A 17,349-nucleotide genomic window follows, 5' to 3' on the forward strand; every position below is an offset into this window, starting at 1 on the left:
TCTGACCCACAGAGGAAGGTGAAGGTAGAAATGTGAAGAAGCTGTGCTACAACAAGGTTATTTTCTGACTACTTGGCCTGAATGTGTAAAAGCTGGGTTTGCACACCCGTAATCTACTCCATGCCACTCAGGATTGGTTAACCTTGTGTATTGCTTAAACTGCTTGTATTTTGCCACTTTTGTATTGAAATTTAACAGCTTTGTTTTTTCCAACAAGAATTATGGGTTTGTAATGAAATAGTTCAATGAATAAAAGTAATGTAGAATAGAGCAAAATTTGTCCATACAGATAAAAAAAAAGTTTGCAAGCTATGCTTTACATCTTACACAAAATCTCTGTTCTGCACCAGAAGTGATGTCAAAAACTGTTTCTATCTAAGCAAACTCACTTTTGGTTTTAACACATATTTGATGGCAGAACTCTTCCTTTGCTTAATATCAACAAGCAATTCCCCCAGACCTCACTCAACAGTCATGTATGATTTTGAAATTATGATTGGAGAAGCAGATCCATCCAATCCTGCCTTATAGGCAGTTTCCTTTTGAGACTGTCCACTTTGATTCTCTTCCTGACCATTTTTAATTCTTAATGGCATAATACTTGTTTTTAATTATAGCTGGCAAAGCCTGTTCTCCCACTCTTTCCTTTGCAGCCAGTATTGACCATCTGCTTACTTTTTCCAGAACTATTAGTGAAATATGACACTTAGTGAGCTCTTGCTTCAAAAGTACAGTTAAAAAGAATAGATTTGTTATTCCTATGGTCCTGGTCTCCCTAGGTATTGCTTACCTGTGGAGAAAATTTGTGTATCCCACCTGGTACACATTATTTGGCTCTTTACTTTGCATTAGTTTCTTTACAGGGTCATATGACTGAAGTTCCTGATCTTTCCCTAGCCCTTAAAAATAGGAAGAGCTGGACCACTTGGGTCCTGCTTTGCAGGAATCAGACTAATATACCTTAGCCACATGGATGGGACTTAAGGTGCAGTTTGTGGTGTTAATACTTTCAATTTGCCTGGGGGTTTTTTGAATCGTTTTTTCTTCAGTATTCAACAGTTTCACTTGCCATTGAAAGTTAACCACTGGCCCACCCCTGCACAAGCCAGCCTTGTGTTTCATCAACCCCTCTGAGAAAACGTGACTTGCCTTTGGTGCAGGCACTTGATTGTAAACCTCTCTATGGTTTGTGTTTGAAGTTGAATCCTGGGAATTTTTATTTTCTATTTTTTTAATTTCTTGGTTTCGTCTTTTGTCACAGTTCTGCCAGCTGTCTGTTTTCTCTTTGAAAAGGAGTCCTGTTAGTTTGCGGAACTATGTTGTATGAGGCAGAGGACAGTGGTGGCTGCAAATGGCATCAGTGTGAATGTGAGGGTGTTACCATGTTTTACTCCTTCTCTAGGTGTTCAAATGAACCAACCCTTGTTGTATCTGAGTAGATCTAGAGTTACCCCGTTCAGACCCCCACACAGTGACAAAATGTAAGAGTCCCTGTAGCAACAGGCACAGACTCAGACAGAGACATGACAAGGCACATGACCCACAGGAGTTTTATTAGATGTGCACTTGCACTACAGTACAGTGTGCTGTAGGCACACTTGAACCAGATACAAGTGGGTTAACTCAAGTACAACAGTTGCAGCACAGAGAAAACTTGTAATCCACAAATCCTGCCCAGAAATGAGGGTTAGTTCACCCTGAATTCTCTCTGACTACAGCTATGCTATAGTTTTTATCAAGCTATGCATTTTAAAGCTCTCACAGCACACAGTACTACAGTGCTGTCACTGTTACAGCTGCACTGTGACGCTTGCAGGGATTCCATCATCTCAGCCATTGTGATACAGCAAGATCACAACTTGAAACTTTGTAAAATAAGGCATCCTAGTATCATCACCGCTGAGCTGCAACTACTTTTGTTCTGTGGCCGCTGCTGGTGTAGCTGTGAGAAAATCTACCAGTTCAAGATGGAAACTGAGGCAACTCAGTCACCACTTGTTTTCTTGATTTTTCTCTTTGCATTTCTAATACTTTAGCTTATGACTGCTGGGATCGATCTCAGATTACTTGTTAAGCATGGGGAGAAAAAAAAACCCCTCACTTTAATATCAACAAGCAGTTTTTTTAGACTTCACTCAACAGTAATGCACATTCATATCATGTGTCTTGAAACTTACCAAAATGCAACCTTGCAAATTGCTAAGGGAAAATGAAAGGGGGGATGTTCAAACTAAAGCCCATTTAAACCCAAAGCTATTTTACATAAGATGTCCATGTCAAAGGTTTACACGTTTCAATTCTTGGTTCTGAGTTGGAGAATTGTATTCTGCAGAAAAGGACAACCTTCAGAGATAATCCCAGAATGCTCACTTTTGTTCAGTGCAAACAGCCCTCACAGGAAGAGAATAGCAGTCAGAAGAGAAGAAATTGTAGGTAAATGTGACCATATGGGCTATCTCTTCAGCTTTTGGTATGTCATAAGTACTTTTTATAAGATGCCAAGGACTGACAGTTATCTATAGCTTGGTCTGTGTGATTGCCATAAAGCTCGTGCCTGCAAATAGACCGTTGTTCTACAAGGAGTTGCCTTATGAAGTGTGTTAAGCACCAAAGCATTTCCAAAATATCCTTTTCCAACCTAGCTGTTCTTGATGAGAGAATTCCTGAGAGCCCAGTGGGGTCTCTTGTTTTTTGACTTCAGCCGGCAAAGTTGGAGGAAGCACCATTCACCTGCATGCACCTGCTTATCCTACTTGTCTGTCCGTTCTCCTGCTGTTTGATTTGCTTAGTGCTGTGAAAGCTACATGTAGGACTGGAATGCAGTTTGAGGGACTTCTCAGATTCTTGCTTCTGCATTCATCTATGACTTTTCCTAGTCCTGTGCTGAAGGTGTCCTTCAGTTCTAGGTCTTGGAGGTGGACATTATAGGTCAGATGAATCACAGCTGTCCCCTCCTTTTCTTTGTGTCATCACTTACGTCAGTTTGAAGTGTGTGCAAACTTGAAATGGTAATGCTTTACTACCCAGAATTCATGGGTACAAATGGCCATGACACAATATGGTTCCACAGGACACTTGAATATCTCGCACTCTTCTAGATGAGCTCCGACTTTCTGCCTTGTGTGGATGACCTCTTACTAAGCACTAGGGATAAGGTATTTCCTGCATGTTCTGTTTCTCATAGTGCAGAGGGTCATGCAACTGCAGTCTCTGGCTCTCTGATGAGACTGTGATTGTCTAGTTCTGGTCATACAAAGTTAAAGCACTGTGACACATTGAATGCCTGTCCACTGTGAGAGGTGGGGATGTAAGTTCTGAATGAATGTCACTCTCCGCCACATCAGATATCCTGATAGAACAGACATTAGTGCCATGGTGAGAGCCTCGGAACAAATCTCTCCATTAATTAATTTCTGTCAGGTGTTTTTGTCCTGTACTTAAGTGGCCAAAATTCAAAGATTTTCTTGTCTTCTACAGGTGTAGAAAAAAGCATCTTAATACTTAATCCTCTCTGCACTGCAGCTGCTTCATGTATGATATAATCCTCATGTATTGTCAGTGGACAGTTACGTTCAATCTTGCACAAAGTCGTGAACCCAGGTTTTGTTCTGTGTTGAGTTGGAGTTGCTTTCCTGTTGGGAAGGAATTGACAAGTTTGAGTAAAACCAAAACAAAAACCTCGTACAGCACCTGTGAGCTTTAGACACAGTTAATACCATTCATGTTTCTCATGGAACAGAAATGCGAACAGATAGTCCTTGCTACCTACACATAGCAAAGCAATCATCTCCATCCTACAGGACTTCATTTCCACCACAAAAACTGCATGTGTGCAGCAGCTCAAGAAATCTATAGTTTCAAGTCTGTTGTTTTTAAATCTTAAGATATAGTTTTGTGAATTTCTTCCTTTTTCTCTTTTTTTTCTTTTTTTTTTTTTTTTTTTTTTTTCTCAAAATGACTATGCATAACTGAGAAGGAAAAAATAAATTCTATCATAAACTAGCCTGAGTGGTAACCTAAAATGCTTATTTGATGTAATGTGGAGTGATTCTTTCAATTAGATACACATTAATTTGTGCAGTGAGCCATTCAGCTTCTGCTTTGAAGTGCCCTGTGAGAACAGAACGAAATTTCTATTGTCATTGTAATTTGGCAAGATAGCACTTCCTCTAGGGGTGGGCTCCGTTATTTGCCTGATGCTAAAAACAGTGCACAGCAAAATGCACAGCACGTTTGCATGGATTTGCTACGGCTTTTTTTTCTCCAGGACATCTTACTGTGTCTTTCCCCACTTCTCTGCATTGCTGGATGTGGGCTCCTTCTCTATAGACAGTTTTCAGGCTGTGGCAGATGTGCTACATTGCCCTTGGAAATTATCTTATCATAAATATGATTCCTTCCCCTTCACATTTTGTATTCTTGGCTACTTAATATGCTGTGGAAATGAAACAGAAAAGATTAGATGTGCTCTGTACTGCTCTTCTGTTTGCTGTTTGTGGCATAGGCACTGATACCAAAGCACAAACTAGAAATCAGACTTTCCCAAGTGAAATTTAATTGCAAAGGAGATGTGTGGCCTTATTGCTGCATTTTGCAGTACTGTACATGCTTAAGCTCCTACTAGGCGTATTGTATTGTCAGTTTGATTTTCTGACTCTCTTCTGTAGGTGGTTATGGATTGTAATTGGATATTCTGACAGTTGGCTTTGAGGCCGTGACCTAGTTTGAAGTCCCTGCTGTATTACACAAGATACAAACCTAGCCAGAGAGAAGGTCCTATAACAAAACACTGCTTCTGCTGGGAAAAAATAATAGTTCACATAAGATACTAGTTTAGAGCAGCAAGTCAGAGATGTACACACAGTGCAGGCTTCGTGCATTTGCTGTGATGTGGCATTGAGGACACTGCAAGTTGTTCTTTCCAGGTGCCAGGATGTACCACAGACACATGATTGACGTCAGCTGACTTTTCACTTGTGTGAAACCACTGTTGAGTGATTTGGGTCCACTGCCTGAGGAGAGCTATTAATGATGTAATGGTGGAGTAAGGGCAGGTTGTTGACTGGAAGCTAACTTTGAAATCAGCATGCCTTTAGCACTATGGCTTTGTACTTAATATCAGAAATGTATGGTGTTTCTTACCTGTATATTGTGTTAGCGCTGCAATGCGTCTGATTTTTATCCAGCTTACTCACTTGAAAGCCAGACACACATTTCTGTGGCTTGAATAGCAATTGGATGGGCTGCCTGGAGCATATGATAGCTTGCTTCTTGAAAATGTGGCTCCATAATAAAAACTGAATGTGATTCTCATAGTTCTTTCCTAGTTTTGGAGGTACAACTGTGCATTGAGATGATGCCATCATACATTCCACTTACCAAGCTTTGCTTTAATGAGATTTTGCACAATACCTAGACTTCCCCTTTAACTACTAATACGGTTCCATGTTTTTCTGCAGAAAGTAATTCATATCAATCCTGTTTCTTACAACTTAAAATTGCAGATCTTTTGCACTAATAGCAGAATTGTTGCTATTAAAAATATGAAATTTTAGAGGGATGCTTATTGCCTTTTGTTTTATGTGACACCCTGAACCACCAGATGGCCTGAAAAAATCGGGAAAACATATTAATTCCTGTTTCACAACTCCCTGGGAGAAGTAGTCTAAATCTCCTGTGTAGTGTTACATTATTCCTTGTGAGGTTTTGAAGGCTTTCAAATAATCAAGGGAATGTGGCTGAGACACCTGAATCTTGTATGTGTTCCAGCCCTGATGCTGTTTAAAGAGCTGTGACTTGTTCTGTGTTGATCTCCTACCTACTGTAACTTTGTCTATAACAAAAGAGTAGACTAGCACTAATTTAAGGTCAAAAAGAAAGAATAATTTGAAGTATTGTGGGGTATTGCTAAGAGCACAGAGACATTTTAACATTTCCCTAAAATGTGAAGCTGTTTCCCGAATAACTTGACTTCAAGTTGGCTTTTCTTTAAGGCCAGCTTCTGTTTGTTTTCTGCTGTAAAGAATGGTAGAGGAGAAAAGGAAAAGAGGAGCTTTTAAAGATTTCAGTGCTAAGCCTCCAGGACCCAGGCTGGTTTAGAAGCATACAGTTTGTAGCCTGTCTAGTTGAAGCTAGGCTGCAGTGATATTTCCAGCTTATTTTTTCCAGTTCTCCTTGCTTTGCCTTCAGACCAGTTGTGAAGATGTGATTTAATATAGCCCTGTCTGCCGTTGGATAAACTGATATGCCAAGGTTAGGACAATCACTTGGTCTCCCTTTATCATCACCAAAGCGAGACAGACTTGATTTTCACACCAGTGTTTGGGGAAGAATAATCTCTTGCTCTGCTGGAGAGATGCAGATATCTCCATTGGCTTTTGAGGAATACAGAGGATAATGATCTGTAGCTAAGTTGCTTGAGTTTTTGGGTGGCTGAAGTTAAATGCAGTGAATCTCACCCAGGGCACCTAATTTGCTAACATCGATTCTTCCATCTGAAGATTCCACACAACAAAAAGTAGCGACTCTAAATTCTCTTCTTTTTCCAGAATTCTCCCCAGTCTGATGCTGCTGTATTTTACCTAGAAGTACTTTTCTCTGGTTTAATGAACCGCTGTTGTCATTTCAGTAACCTTGAGAAAAGCCCAGATAATTATTGCAGACAGAAGGAGGGCACCAGCCCCTTCTTGTGTTGTTTAACCAAAACAAATTTGTTAAGAATTTTGTTGTCCCTATGTCTTGTATATTTAATGTTTTGGAAAAATCCTGCATTAGCATTACTCTGAACTTTGATTAGTGTGACTGTGAACACACCTGAAATTCCCTTGGGATTCTGCTGTGTTGCCATGTGAGTTCTGTGGGTTTGATTTTTATTTCGAGTACTTACGTTTTAAAAGAGAAAAATAAATGCAACGTCTTATATGGTTTCACTTAACCAGTAACAAGAAGTAACCTTCCCTCACTTCACCAAACACAAATCCTTTGTTTTGAGAACATGCTACAGTGCTTTTTCTAAATTTTGTTAGAAGCAATTTGTAGCTGTGCTAATACTCATCATTCTAATGCTCTTCCATCCTGGGAAGATCTGGCACTGACATAGAAACTGAATTTTCTTGTGAAGGTATGTAGGGCTGCTGGCTGGTTCTGTGTTTTTATCAGCAATAAACTGGGAAAAGAAGCAATCCAAAAAAAAAAAAAAAAAAAAAAAAAAAAAAAAGGCAGGGGAATGTGGGAAAAGGAAAAAATAACATTAAATGGCCCTTTGTCTAGAGGCTAGCCATTAGTTCTTCTTAGCATCTGCCTTTAACTTTGCAGACATTCCTTTTATGTCATTTTTTATATAGATGCTTCATTACCTTTGATTTCTGTGCCAGTGATTCACATAGCTGTTTTTGCCTTCCTGGCCACTTTCACCACACTCATTTTGCCCAGCCCTCCAAGTTTTGTGAATATTTTACTGCCCAAAAAATGGACTTGGGTGTGTTTTCTGCGAATTCTGCTTTCTCTGACACAAGTCAAGCATTTGGCTATTTCTATGTACAAACCTTTCACTGAATCTCCTACAGGCAGATATGGTACAGTTACACCCTTTCATTTTCACTGCAAAAATTCTCTGCCTTTTAGCTTTCCTGATTCTGACTTGATGGTGATGAGAAACGTTTTCATGGCCTGTCATTTTACATCTGTCAGCTGCCCTTTCATCTCTTCAGATTTCCGCCAGCTCTCCATGGATATACAAGGTGGTTTTGTGTAAGACCATTCATAAATCCTACTTACTTTCTATTTTGCTTTTGCCAGTTTTCATTCTTGTCCCATTTCAGTAACCTTAGAGATCACTGGAATCATGTAGAAAAATCTATTTTGGTGGCCTTTTGACATGCTTGGAGAAGTAAAGGCTGGAAAAGTCTCCACAATCCTTATCTTAGGGAAGTTGTTCTTGTCTCGGGGGTTCCTAGCTTGCTAATTTTTCTATGATGTTTTTTCAAAAGATGTTTCACTGGATATGTTTATCAATTTGAGAGTTTAATGTCCTAATGCAGTGTTTCTTTGACTATTTATTATACCATTAATGTTCCACTGAGCAGTTTGTAATACAAAGTGACCAGAAAATTTCTGGTTTCCTCTCTCTTGTCCTGATGGGACAGAATGAAAAAAGAAATAAAAAACCCTTTAAACAGATGTAGTGAGTCTTCATAGAAGCATGTAAATTGTAGTAATTACTGGTGTCTAGTAACAAAAAGTTTACCGTAGTGATCTTATTAATGTTAGGGCATGTTGCTTTCTCTTCTCATTACATTTGTAAGCTTGGCTTATTCTGCAGGGTTCAGATATTAACTGTGCCAAAAAAAGTGTTTTCTTAGGTGCAGCTTCCTTTGAATGGTTAGTCTGTGATGTGTCTTGTGGGATTGAGGTGTCTTTTTTCTGCTTTGTAATATTTACATAAACATTTTTACCTGGAACCTTACCAAAAAGCAAAATCCCATTAACCTGTAGGACGCTCTGTTGATATTAAAATGGGATATATTAAATATGTTTAAATGGGATATCTGCCTACTCAGATTTTGGCACTTTTTGGCAGCACATGTGAGTACAATTGGGATGTAGGTTGGGGCTGTCAATAGTGCACATGCACAATCATGAGAACATCTGGTGCCTTCTGAGATAAGAGTGACAGAACTTCTGTGTCAGGTGAGATGTGCCTTGGCTACTGTGATGTTCTGGTGGTGCTTTGTTGTGTTCCATTGTGTTAAAGATTGTCAGGAAAATGAAATGTCATTGCTTAGTTACATCTGGCCTCAGTAACGTTTACATTTCATTGCAAAAGAGAGGAACTTCAATATATTAGTGATGTAAAGAGAGCAGAGGACAGTGAAATGTTACAGAATTTGCAGGGAAGATGGCTCTGCTAGCTTTGCAATACTTTGTTTCTGAATTTTGAAAAGTAAAATTGTGAGTGGGATTAGAGTTCGTGAGTTTTTGGCACTTTTCTTCTCATTATTTGGAATCCAGAATGCTACTTCCTGCTGTTAATACCTGCTGCTTTTCAAAAATAAAAATGGCTTCACAAACATGATTATATGGCAGGATGGCTTTCTTTTTTAGTACAGAAAGTCACAGACACAGTCTTTGGCAGCCAAATAAAGAATAGAAAATAGGGAAGAAATAGCACTTGTAGTTCAGAATAAGGAGGTTCTGGTGGATTTTTTATCAAGCCAGCCATTTATAGAACAAAATTGCATATTGTGCTTCAAAAAAGAGTCCTACGGTGTAATAATAGTACATGAATTGTTATTTGGGATATAAAAGAGTAGATATTACAAAAATAAATAATAATGGGGGAAAATAATAATAAGAGCAGTGAAATTATGTCAAAGCAAGCAGAAGGGGTAGGATGATTAAGAGTAGGGCAGGCTGTTGAAGACAGAAAAAAGTAACATGTGAATTTGAAGCTAGGAATAAAATGCAATTTGGCTGAACTGTGGCTCTGTGTTCCCCAGTCCTGCAGATCATGCTGTGAATGAATCAAGTCACTGCTCAATTTATCATACTCCTGCTTACTAGGGGAAACTTGAAAGACAGAGATTGTACATCATTTCAGGTAGGGCTCTTAAAATGCAGAGAGATTTCTGTGGGCTCTGCATAAATACTGAACTGTGTGATTTTTACTAAGTGATTTTCAAATTTTTTATTTTGATCTCTCTTCTGTTGCTAACAATATGGAACAGGATGGAGCATCAGTCATTTGGGTTTATTTACATTTTCAAGAAAACCAGAATATTTTTCCCACGTTAGCAGAATTTTTTAGAATCTAAATAGAAAATGACAAATCTGCTCCTCAAAAATAACCAAAGCTGTTGTGTTTCTGTGGTCTTTATTCTGTATTTTCTGTCCTCTCTTTCAGGTGGTCTGCACTTCTCTTGGGGATGGAATGAACATGGAATGTGTGGTGATGGCACAGAAACAAAACATTTGTGTCCCAAAGCCAGTCAAAGCTCTTGGCTGTACAAAACAGATCTTAACTGGATGTGGGGCAGGACGATCCATGGCCCTCTGTCAAACCCCTCATTAGACCCAGCACACCTGGAATCACAACATCATGGATGTGGATGGACATCTTTGGAATGTGTAACTCAGAAGTGCTACAGGAGCGTCATTAGAGGACACAAAGAGAAATTATACTCACACTCTAACTCTAAGGCAAAAGAAAGCTAACTTTATTATGGTTACTTAGCTTATATAGATTCTGGAAAATGACCAGGGGTTGGAGAACAAAGTTACTACCTCTCCATCCCACTGGCTAGGCTAGAAGTCAATCAGTTGTCCCTCATCAGAGAGGAATGTGAAAAACAACTCTTGTTTATGTTACAAGCGTGAGAAGACTTAACTACACAATGTAAACATTCACAGAAGGCTAATAGAATGTGGCAACACAGGAGAACGGCTCGTGATTAACCCAGTAGCTGGAAATTGCAAATATTTTCCCTAAATCCAAAAGGAACAACTATGCATAAAAAGCTGCAATATTTTAAAAGCTGTTTCCTGGGTTCTTGCCACAGGAATTGACTTTATTGCCCACAGACAGAATTCTGCCTTGATGCAATGCAACTGAAGACAGATTTACATTATCTTGTTCTTCTGAGAAGTCTTTGAGGAAGAAACTGACTGCTTAATTGCTTATTGGTGTATGAATTCAGTCTGAAGAAATGGTCTGAGAAGGTGGTTTTTGTTATTGTATCTTTACATCATGATATGTTGCACCTGCCAACTTCTACTGAGGTTGTGAGCTCCCAGGAGCTCAGAAAATTGTCAGAGAGAAGTGCCAGTGAACATGACTGGACGCATACACATATTTTAAGCAGAAGATTAAGATTAAAAGAAAAAAAAAAATTAGAAGGCTGGCAAAAGGGGAAAATGAGACACTTTTGAGCTAACTTTGTCTTGATTAAACTGTGAAAGGAGCAGAATTTTTCATGGATTATATTCTGTGCCACACATCAATTTATTATAGATTTACAGGGATGCAGATCTGCATGAATTATCACTAACTTGTAAACAAACCTGAAGCTTTTGAAGCTACTGCTTAGGGAAGGAAAGCTCCTTAGAGCTCTTAGAAACAATCAGAAAGTTCTTATCAAAGAGCGTTAAGTCAATTGTAGCTGTTGAGGGCAGCTTGATCTGATGTAGCTCCTGTGTTTCCATCTGCCTTGGAACAAGAAGACTTCAAAATATAACCAGAAAGATTTTACTAGTTCTCCAGCCTACAAGGCAGACCAGAATGCTCCTGATTATTTCAGGTTAGTTCTCAATTCTGTTTTGCATCCCAACTGAGTTGCTGTTCACAGCATGCCCATAGTACTTGTTCCAGGTGGGGGCTTGACAGAGAACATAGGCCTATCACTTGTTTTGGTAGGAGAAAGGAAAAAGTGTAAAATGAGGTGTCTTTGGATATTATTAGCTGCCTACATTGAGCAAAATTTTGGAAGATATTTATAAAACTGTTTTTTTCCATACAAATACAGTGGATGCCATTAAACTAGATGTTTACCACCCACAATACTTGTATTTGCTGTGGTATTCAATGTGTTTCAAGTTCTAAATATAGAGAATTCTACTGTGTAGTAAATGCACCTTTTAATGAGACCTACTGTTGCTAAACGGTGGTTTAATTTTTAAAGCAGGATTGCCAAGGAAGAAGCCCTACAGAATTACAAAATGCTCAGAGAAAGGCTCTTAAGGAAATAGGACAGGAAGACTTTCTAATGATGTATCAGCCTACACATGAAGGGGAAGGAATTAAGGTGATAATATGGGCTGCATGGGTTTTTTCACCCTTGGTTTTACAGCAGTTATAGTTCTTGGCTTCACTTTCAAGAGTATTTTATTTTTCTATTCAATGGATGAGAAACTTGAGCAGACTATGAAGCTGATTTTAACTATTGCAGATACCAAAAGAATAATCAAATGGGTCTTCTGCAAAATATGTAGAATTAAGATTTCTATTGCAAAATGTTGTTGGTTTTTTTTTAATCCATGTGTTAGTTGTGGTTCTTCATGGCAGTATACTGTTGCAGGCTGTGACCTCTTGCACTTTTAACTATCTAGGTTGATTTTTATTGACTGTTCTCAATGCCACTTTCTGGATACCAAAGCTTCTCTATTATATGCACTGAACACTTTCTCATGCTTTCTTTGACAGCCCTGTCTGAGGTTTCTATTTGTGATTTCTGCAAAATCTGTGTACCAAATAAACATGTTCTCTTGCTTCAGTAATCATCTCCTCTAAATAAGTCTGTTCCTTGATTAATCATAGCCAATATGTGCCTTACGTGAGGTTTACTGGACTGGAACATGTTTTGACTGTGTTGCTGCAGTTCATTGCAGAGGAGTCCAACAAATTATGTAACAAATAAATGTGAATTGGATATTTGAAATTGTTTTCAGTTTTTCACGCCTGTAACACAAACACACTTTTGGAACACAAAGAATGATTTGGGGTGGTAAGGTGAAGAATCAAAGGAGTATGTCAGTTTATTCCTGATCCTGATCTGGTGTTTTATATCTGCATCTGATCCTCATCTTTGAAAGGCAAGAACTACATTTTTGTCTCCTTTGTTGTGCCTGCATAGATTGAAGACTTTGGGAAGTAATGACTTTTCTTGATGTAGTGAGTGCTTTGTCATCAGTCAGGGCTTCTAGGTGCTGCTGTAGTACAGAGAGTGAATATTATTCATTGTAGAAGGTACACAGCTGAACGTCAAAACCAAGTTGCTGCTCATTCTTTCAGAAGTGAATGCCCTGTTTTGTATGTCAGTGGCTTTGCAGAATAAAGCACTGTACAAAATCAGCTATGGTTTTCTCTGTGGAGAAGGGAACACACAGTGAAAAGTTCCTAAGCAAGTGGAAGAAGACAACTTTCCATGCTGATGTTAAGAGTTTATGGCTGTTGCCTGTTGATAGTCCTCATAGAGAAGGTCAGTCTCTGCAAGGCATAACGCAGACCCAGTGTGCTGTGGTTCATAGAGTTCTTTAACAGGTCTTCTGTGATAAGCCTGTTACATAAGCATTCTGCATACAGGTTCTAATGGAAATAAACTGACAAAGTTTGTAATATATGTATATGTATATTTACAAAATGACACTAGAAGAAGTTAAGCAAGTGTCTGTGCAGCTGCTCTCCCCTCCCATTTTCTGAAGATAAGTAAACCTGCCAGTAAGCTCACATTCATGAGGGAGAACAAGTTGTGAACTGTTGACCTTCAGTCCAGAGAACTTTCAGGTCTTTGAGTGGAGGGAGAGAAGGAGAAGAAAGCTGTTGTGTGCCTTCCTGTTATTTGAAGTCCGAAGAGATCTGCAGTTCTTACTCATGCAACCTCCATGTGCACAAGACACTCCTCTTGCATTTCAAAGAATGTTGGTAGGATGGTGTGTGTGTTTTATCAGAAGTTTCTGTCTCCTGGGGGATTTGCTCGGGCCACTTGGTGGTCACTGATGTTATTTGACTTGGTTGGCATTCTGAGTTACTTGATGCTTTTGTGCTTAGCATGCCAGGCCCTGTATTTGAAGTGTGTTCATTTGAAAGATGGAAGATGGTTTGCCCAGTCACCACTTCTTATATGACACTGACTTCTCTGTCTACATGTTGGTGTCTGACTAGTCTTGCCATCTGCAATCACCACAAAGGTCACTTCTAAATAAATGGCAGGAGCTTTTGCTCAGCTACATGTTTTGAGAACTGAGAAATTGTGGGGAGGGTAGAAGAAGGTGATTTGATTGTGCTTTTTATTGTTTGGAGTGGTGACTTAGAGAAGGGGATGGACAACTGATGAAGGAGATCAGTCACAGTTTGAATGTACAAGAGAAAGGTGACCGTGGAAAAATATTTAAATGATTGACAATACAGAGTCTGACACAGTTAGCTAAAACAGGGAAGAGGAGGGGGAGGAGAGAGCCAAGATACAGCTCCTGAGGACTGAATTACCTCACGGCATAACAGCATTCAGGCCTGCCTGTGTGGTGGGAGTGAGATAAGAGACAAACTATTCTGTTTCATGGATGTTATTGTTCTCCCTCTTCCACTGTTTATTTATAATAATGCAAGTTGTTGACCTGCAGTTTTGGGTTTTTTCTCATTCATAGCACATCTTGAAATTTTCAGTTCTCCTCAGCTAAAACAGCAACACCTATCTTGACCTTGCAGACTCAGAAATATTTTGATTAGGCCTCTGATCTAGTCCAGCATTTAACCAAATGCTTACTATTTTTCCCATCTGATTCCATGAATTCTGGATCTGATTTAAACAAGACTGAAGTAATTTTGGGACTTCCCTTTCCTTTTTCCCTGTGTTAGAAAACAAGACAATGACAATCTTGGTCACTCTGAGCAATTTTGATATTTTTGTGGTGCATGGTAAGTCTTGGGCTTTTTCTTTCCGCTAGTTATTTTCTTGAAAGGGACTCCAGATTTGTTATTAGTATTTGAGTACTGCTTATGCCATTTACTACTAGCTGAAAATTCCAAAGGCTTGGAATGGATACCACCTGGGGTAAAGAATTATCTTGTGGGGTTTTGATTGTGGTTCAAAATGCGCACAGTAGAAAAGTGGTGCTTACATGGAGTTTGCTGAAACTCCAGCTGACACAAAAATAATTGGCCACTTCAACTTTTTTCATATCAATATCTTGATATGTGTGCAAAAAAGAGGTAGTACATGCTTTGTTCTTTCCCTTTGGCTTTTGTGCTTATTTCGCAGTAAATGCTGATCTTGCATGTTTTGCTCTATGCTAGAAAGAATAATAGCCTTGAAGTTAAATGCTTTGCTTTTATGGAAATAGCCTTCTACTGGGTGAATATAACTGAAGATGTAGGTCTGTATCATGTGTGCCTTTGAAGTTAATTTGGAGGAACTGTGTGTGTAAAGCCATTGTTATTTTGTAACCCATTTAGATATTAAAGGACAGAAGTCAGGCACATTCTTGAGCTATTTGTGCATTTCATTCAGGTTCATCAGTCAGTTCTCTCAGTGTTCACCTGTTTTTAATGCAGCAGTGGTTTTTACTCATCAGTGCCCCTGTAAAACATCAAAATAGAGTATGTGACTGAAAATACTTAGCAGTGAAAATAGTCTTGTATTTGAATCATGGCCTGGATGAACCACGAGTTTCCTTGTGGGAGAGTGAGGAAGCATAAATTTAGAGTATTGGGAGAACACATTCTTCAGCTTGATTGGAAACAAGAACAACAAAGTAGTTATTCTGAATAAAAGCTGGCTGAAGAATGAGAAAACTCAGGGATGACATTTACTTTGCAAAATTTTTTCTGGCATTTTTATTTTGTGACACGTTGGCTTTCATCTCATTTCCAGATGTACCTTTGCAGGTTTCTCATCTGTTTCCAGGCTGCTTTGCCTGTAGACCCCCTGATTATCCAGATACTATGCAGTCTTGAGGGGAGTTCTGTCCTCAGTTTTTGGGGTCGAGACTTTTTAAGTGAAATTTCAGAATTTCAATTCAATATTGTTCCAGTACTCCCTGGTCACCACATAGTTCTCTTAAGTCTATGTGAACACTTTGCTAGCAGACTACATTTTTACCTTCTTTTCCTGTATTTAGAAGCAAGGACAAGAATTGGGAGATTTTTAATGTTCTGACATGACTTTAGTTTCTGGCTGCAAATGTCAAGTGAGTTTAGCTTTTGTTTTGTTTTTACTAATTTGAATGCATGAAGACATGTGGTACCTAAATTAGGGTAGCAGAGGAGCTGCCAATCAGTAATGAAAATGCTCTGTCATTTTAACTGTGTGGGTGCTTAATCATTTTCCATAGTAATCTTCTGCTTTAAAGTACAAAAGAAAAGGGATTCCTACAGGGGCATTGTGTTCCTCTGTAGACAAGGAAATATGGCATCTTTTAAATAATGAAGAGACACTTCTGTCCTCTGGTGCCTTAATTCTGAGTAGATAGATTATAAGAACTATTCCTTATTAAATATGGCTTTTCCTCTTTTGACATCTGAACACTTGAAAAAGAGGATAATGTCACAGAAACAGAAGCTGAGGCACAAAAAATTGAATTGGTCCCACCAAGGTAACCCAGCATGTCCACAAGAGAGTCAAGAATAAAATTCCCATTTCCTGAGTCCCAGCCCAAGGCTCTACCTTGTAAGCTAGTGGTTCTTTATGATTATTTTGGGTAAATCTCACTGCCACTCTTTCTCTCTCTCCTTGCTCACTGGTGATCACTGTTTTCATTGCTCCTGCTTGCATAACCCATTTTCCAAACTCATCCTGTGTCCTTCTCATTTCCCACCTCCTGAGCTGCCTTTTCTCCAGTCACCCACTTGCACTGACACCACCCCAGCAAAGCGTGGCCCCTACTGAGCTGCTTTCCCTGGGCTTAAGCCTTGTCTGCTGCTGTGCTCCTGTGACTCACAGTCAGCAGCCTCTGCACAGGCTGTGTCTTCCCTGCTAAGCCCTTTGAGTCCAGAGGCAGTGCAGGTACCTCAGAGTGACAGCTGAGCTAACACAAATGCAACATTTTGCCTTTTGCTGCCCAAGGAATCTCTAGTTTGGGCAGAAGGAAAAACGAGGGAAGGCTTGGAGCTTGGAGGGAAGGCTTGCCCAGCTGAAGCAGGGCAGACATCTTGTTATAGCATTTGCTTTGTCAGATAAAGAAAGTCAAGAGATGCGGTTCTGGACCTTTTTTTAAACATTCAGTTCCATTTGAATTAAAATCTTGTTCTTGCTTGCAAATGAACATTTGTATTTTCCTAGAAGTAAAAGTGGGCACTTATATAGTCCTAGATGAATGCAGAGGCTTTGGGAGTCCTGAACAGACAGGTATTTTATGCCCAAACTCAAGTAAGTGTGACTTAATAATAACCTGCATAATTTAAGCATGTTTTCATGAAGTGAAGGTAGTTTGTGTGTGAGCTCAGAGGCAAACTTCCTTCCAAGATATATATGGAAAGCGGAGAAGTAGGCTGCCTTGTTTTGGAACTATGAAATGGATATGCAAACTGGCAGGGTAATATCTTCAAGATACCTTTTTTGTAAGCAGCTCTTTGCTCAGTTCATTTTTGAATGCTCTTGCCTTAGTCCTGCTTGCTCTCTTCTGTATTTCTGTTGGCTCATTTGTCCTAGAAGACATTTTTTTCAGTGATATATTTTCTTTTTGGACCTGAAACTTTAAGGAGAGAGAAGGCAATTCACATGAAAAATCATTTTATCCAGATTAATGACTGGTGCGCTTGACTGTTATCACAGCAGTTTTAGCTAGGTTTTTTGTTTGTTTGTTTGTTTGGGGGGGGGGTTGGTTGTTTGTTACTTTTTTTTTGGTGGGTTTGTGTTTGGG

General features: G+C 39.2%; 1 protein-coding gene across 1 annotated transcript in view; it reads left to right on the forward strand.

Annotated features, from left to right (window-relative positions):
- SERGEF (secretion regulating guanine nucleotide exchange factor) overlaps positions 1-12,393 on the forward strand; it is a 166,609-nt gene extending 154,216 nt beyond the window's left edge. Inside the window, 3 exon segments of the mRNA XM_058421057.1 lie at positions 9,902-9,963; positions 9,965-10,052; positions 10,055-12,393. Coding sequence (XP_058277040.1) covers positions 9,902-9,963; positions 9,965-10,052; positions 10,055-10,212 — 308 coding nt within the window. The 3' untranslated portion in view covers positions 10,213-12,393.
- The last annotated feature ends 4,956 nt before the right edge of the window (positions 12,394-17,349 follow it).

Source organism: Hirundo rustica, chromosome 6 (genome assembly GCF_015227805.2).
Source record: "Hirundo rustica isolate bHirRus1 chromosome 6, bHirRus1.pri.v3, whole genome shotgun sequence".
NCBI classification, from domain to species: domain Eukaryota; kingdom Metazoa; phylum Chordata; class Aves; order Passeriformes; family Hirundinidae; genus Hirundo; species Hirundo rustica.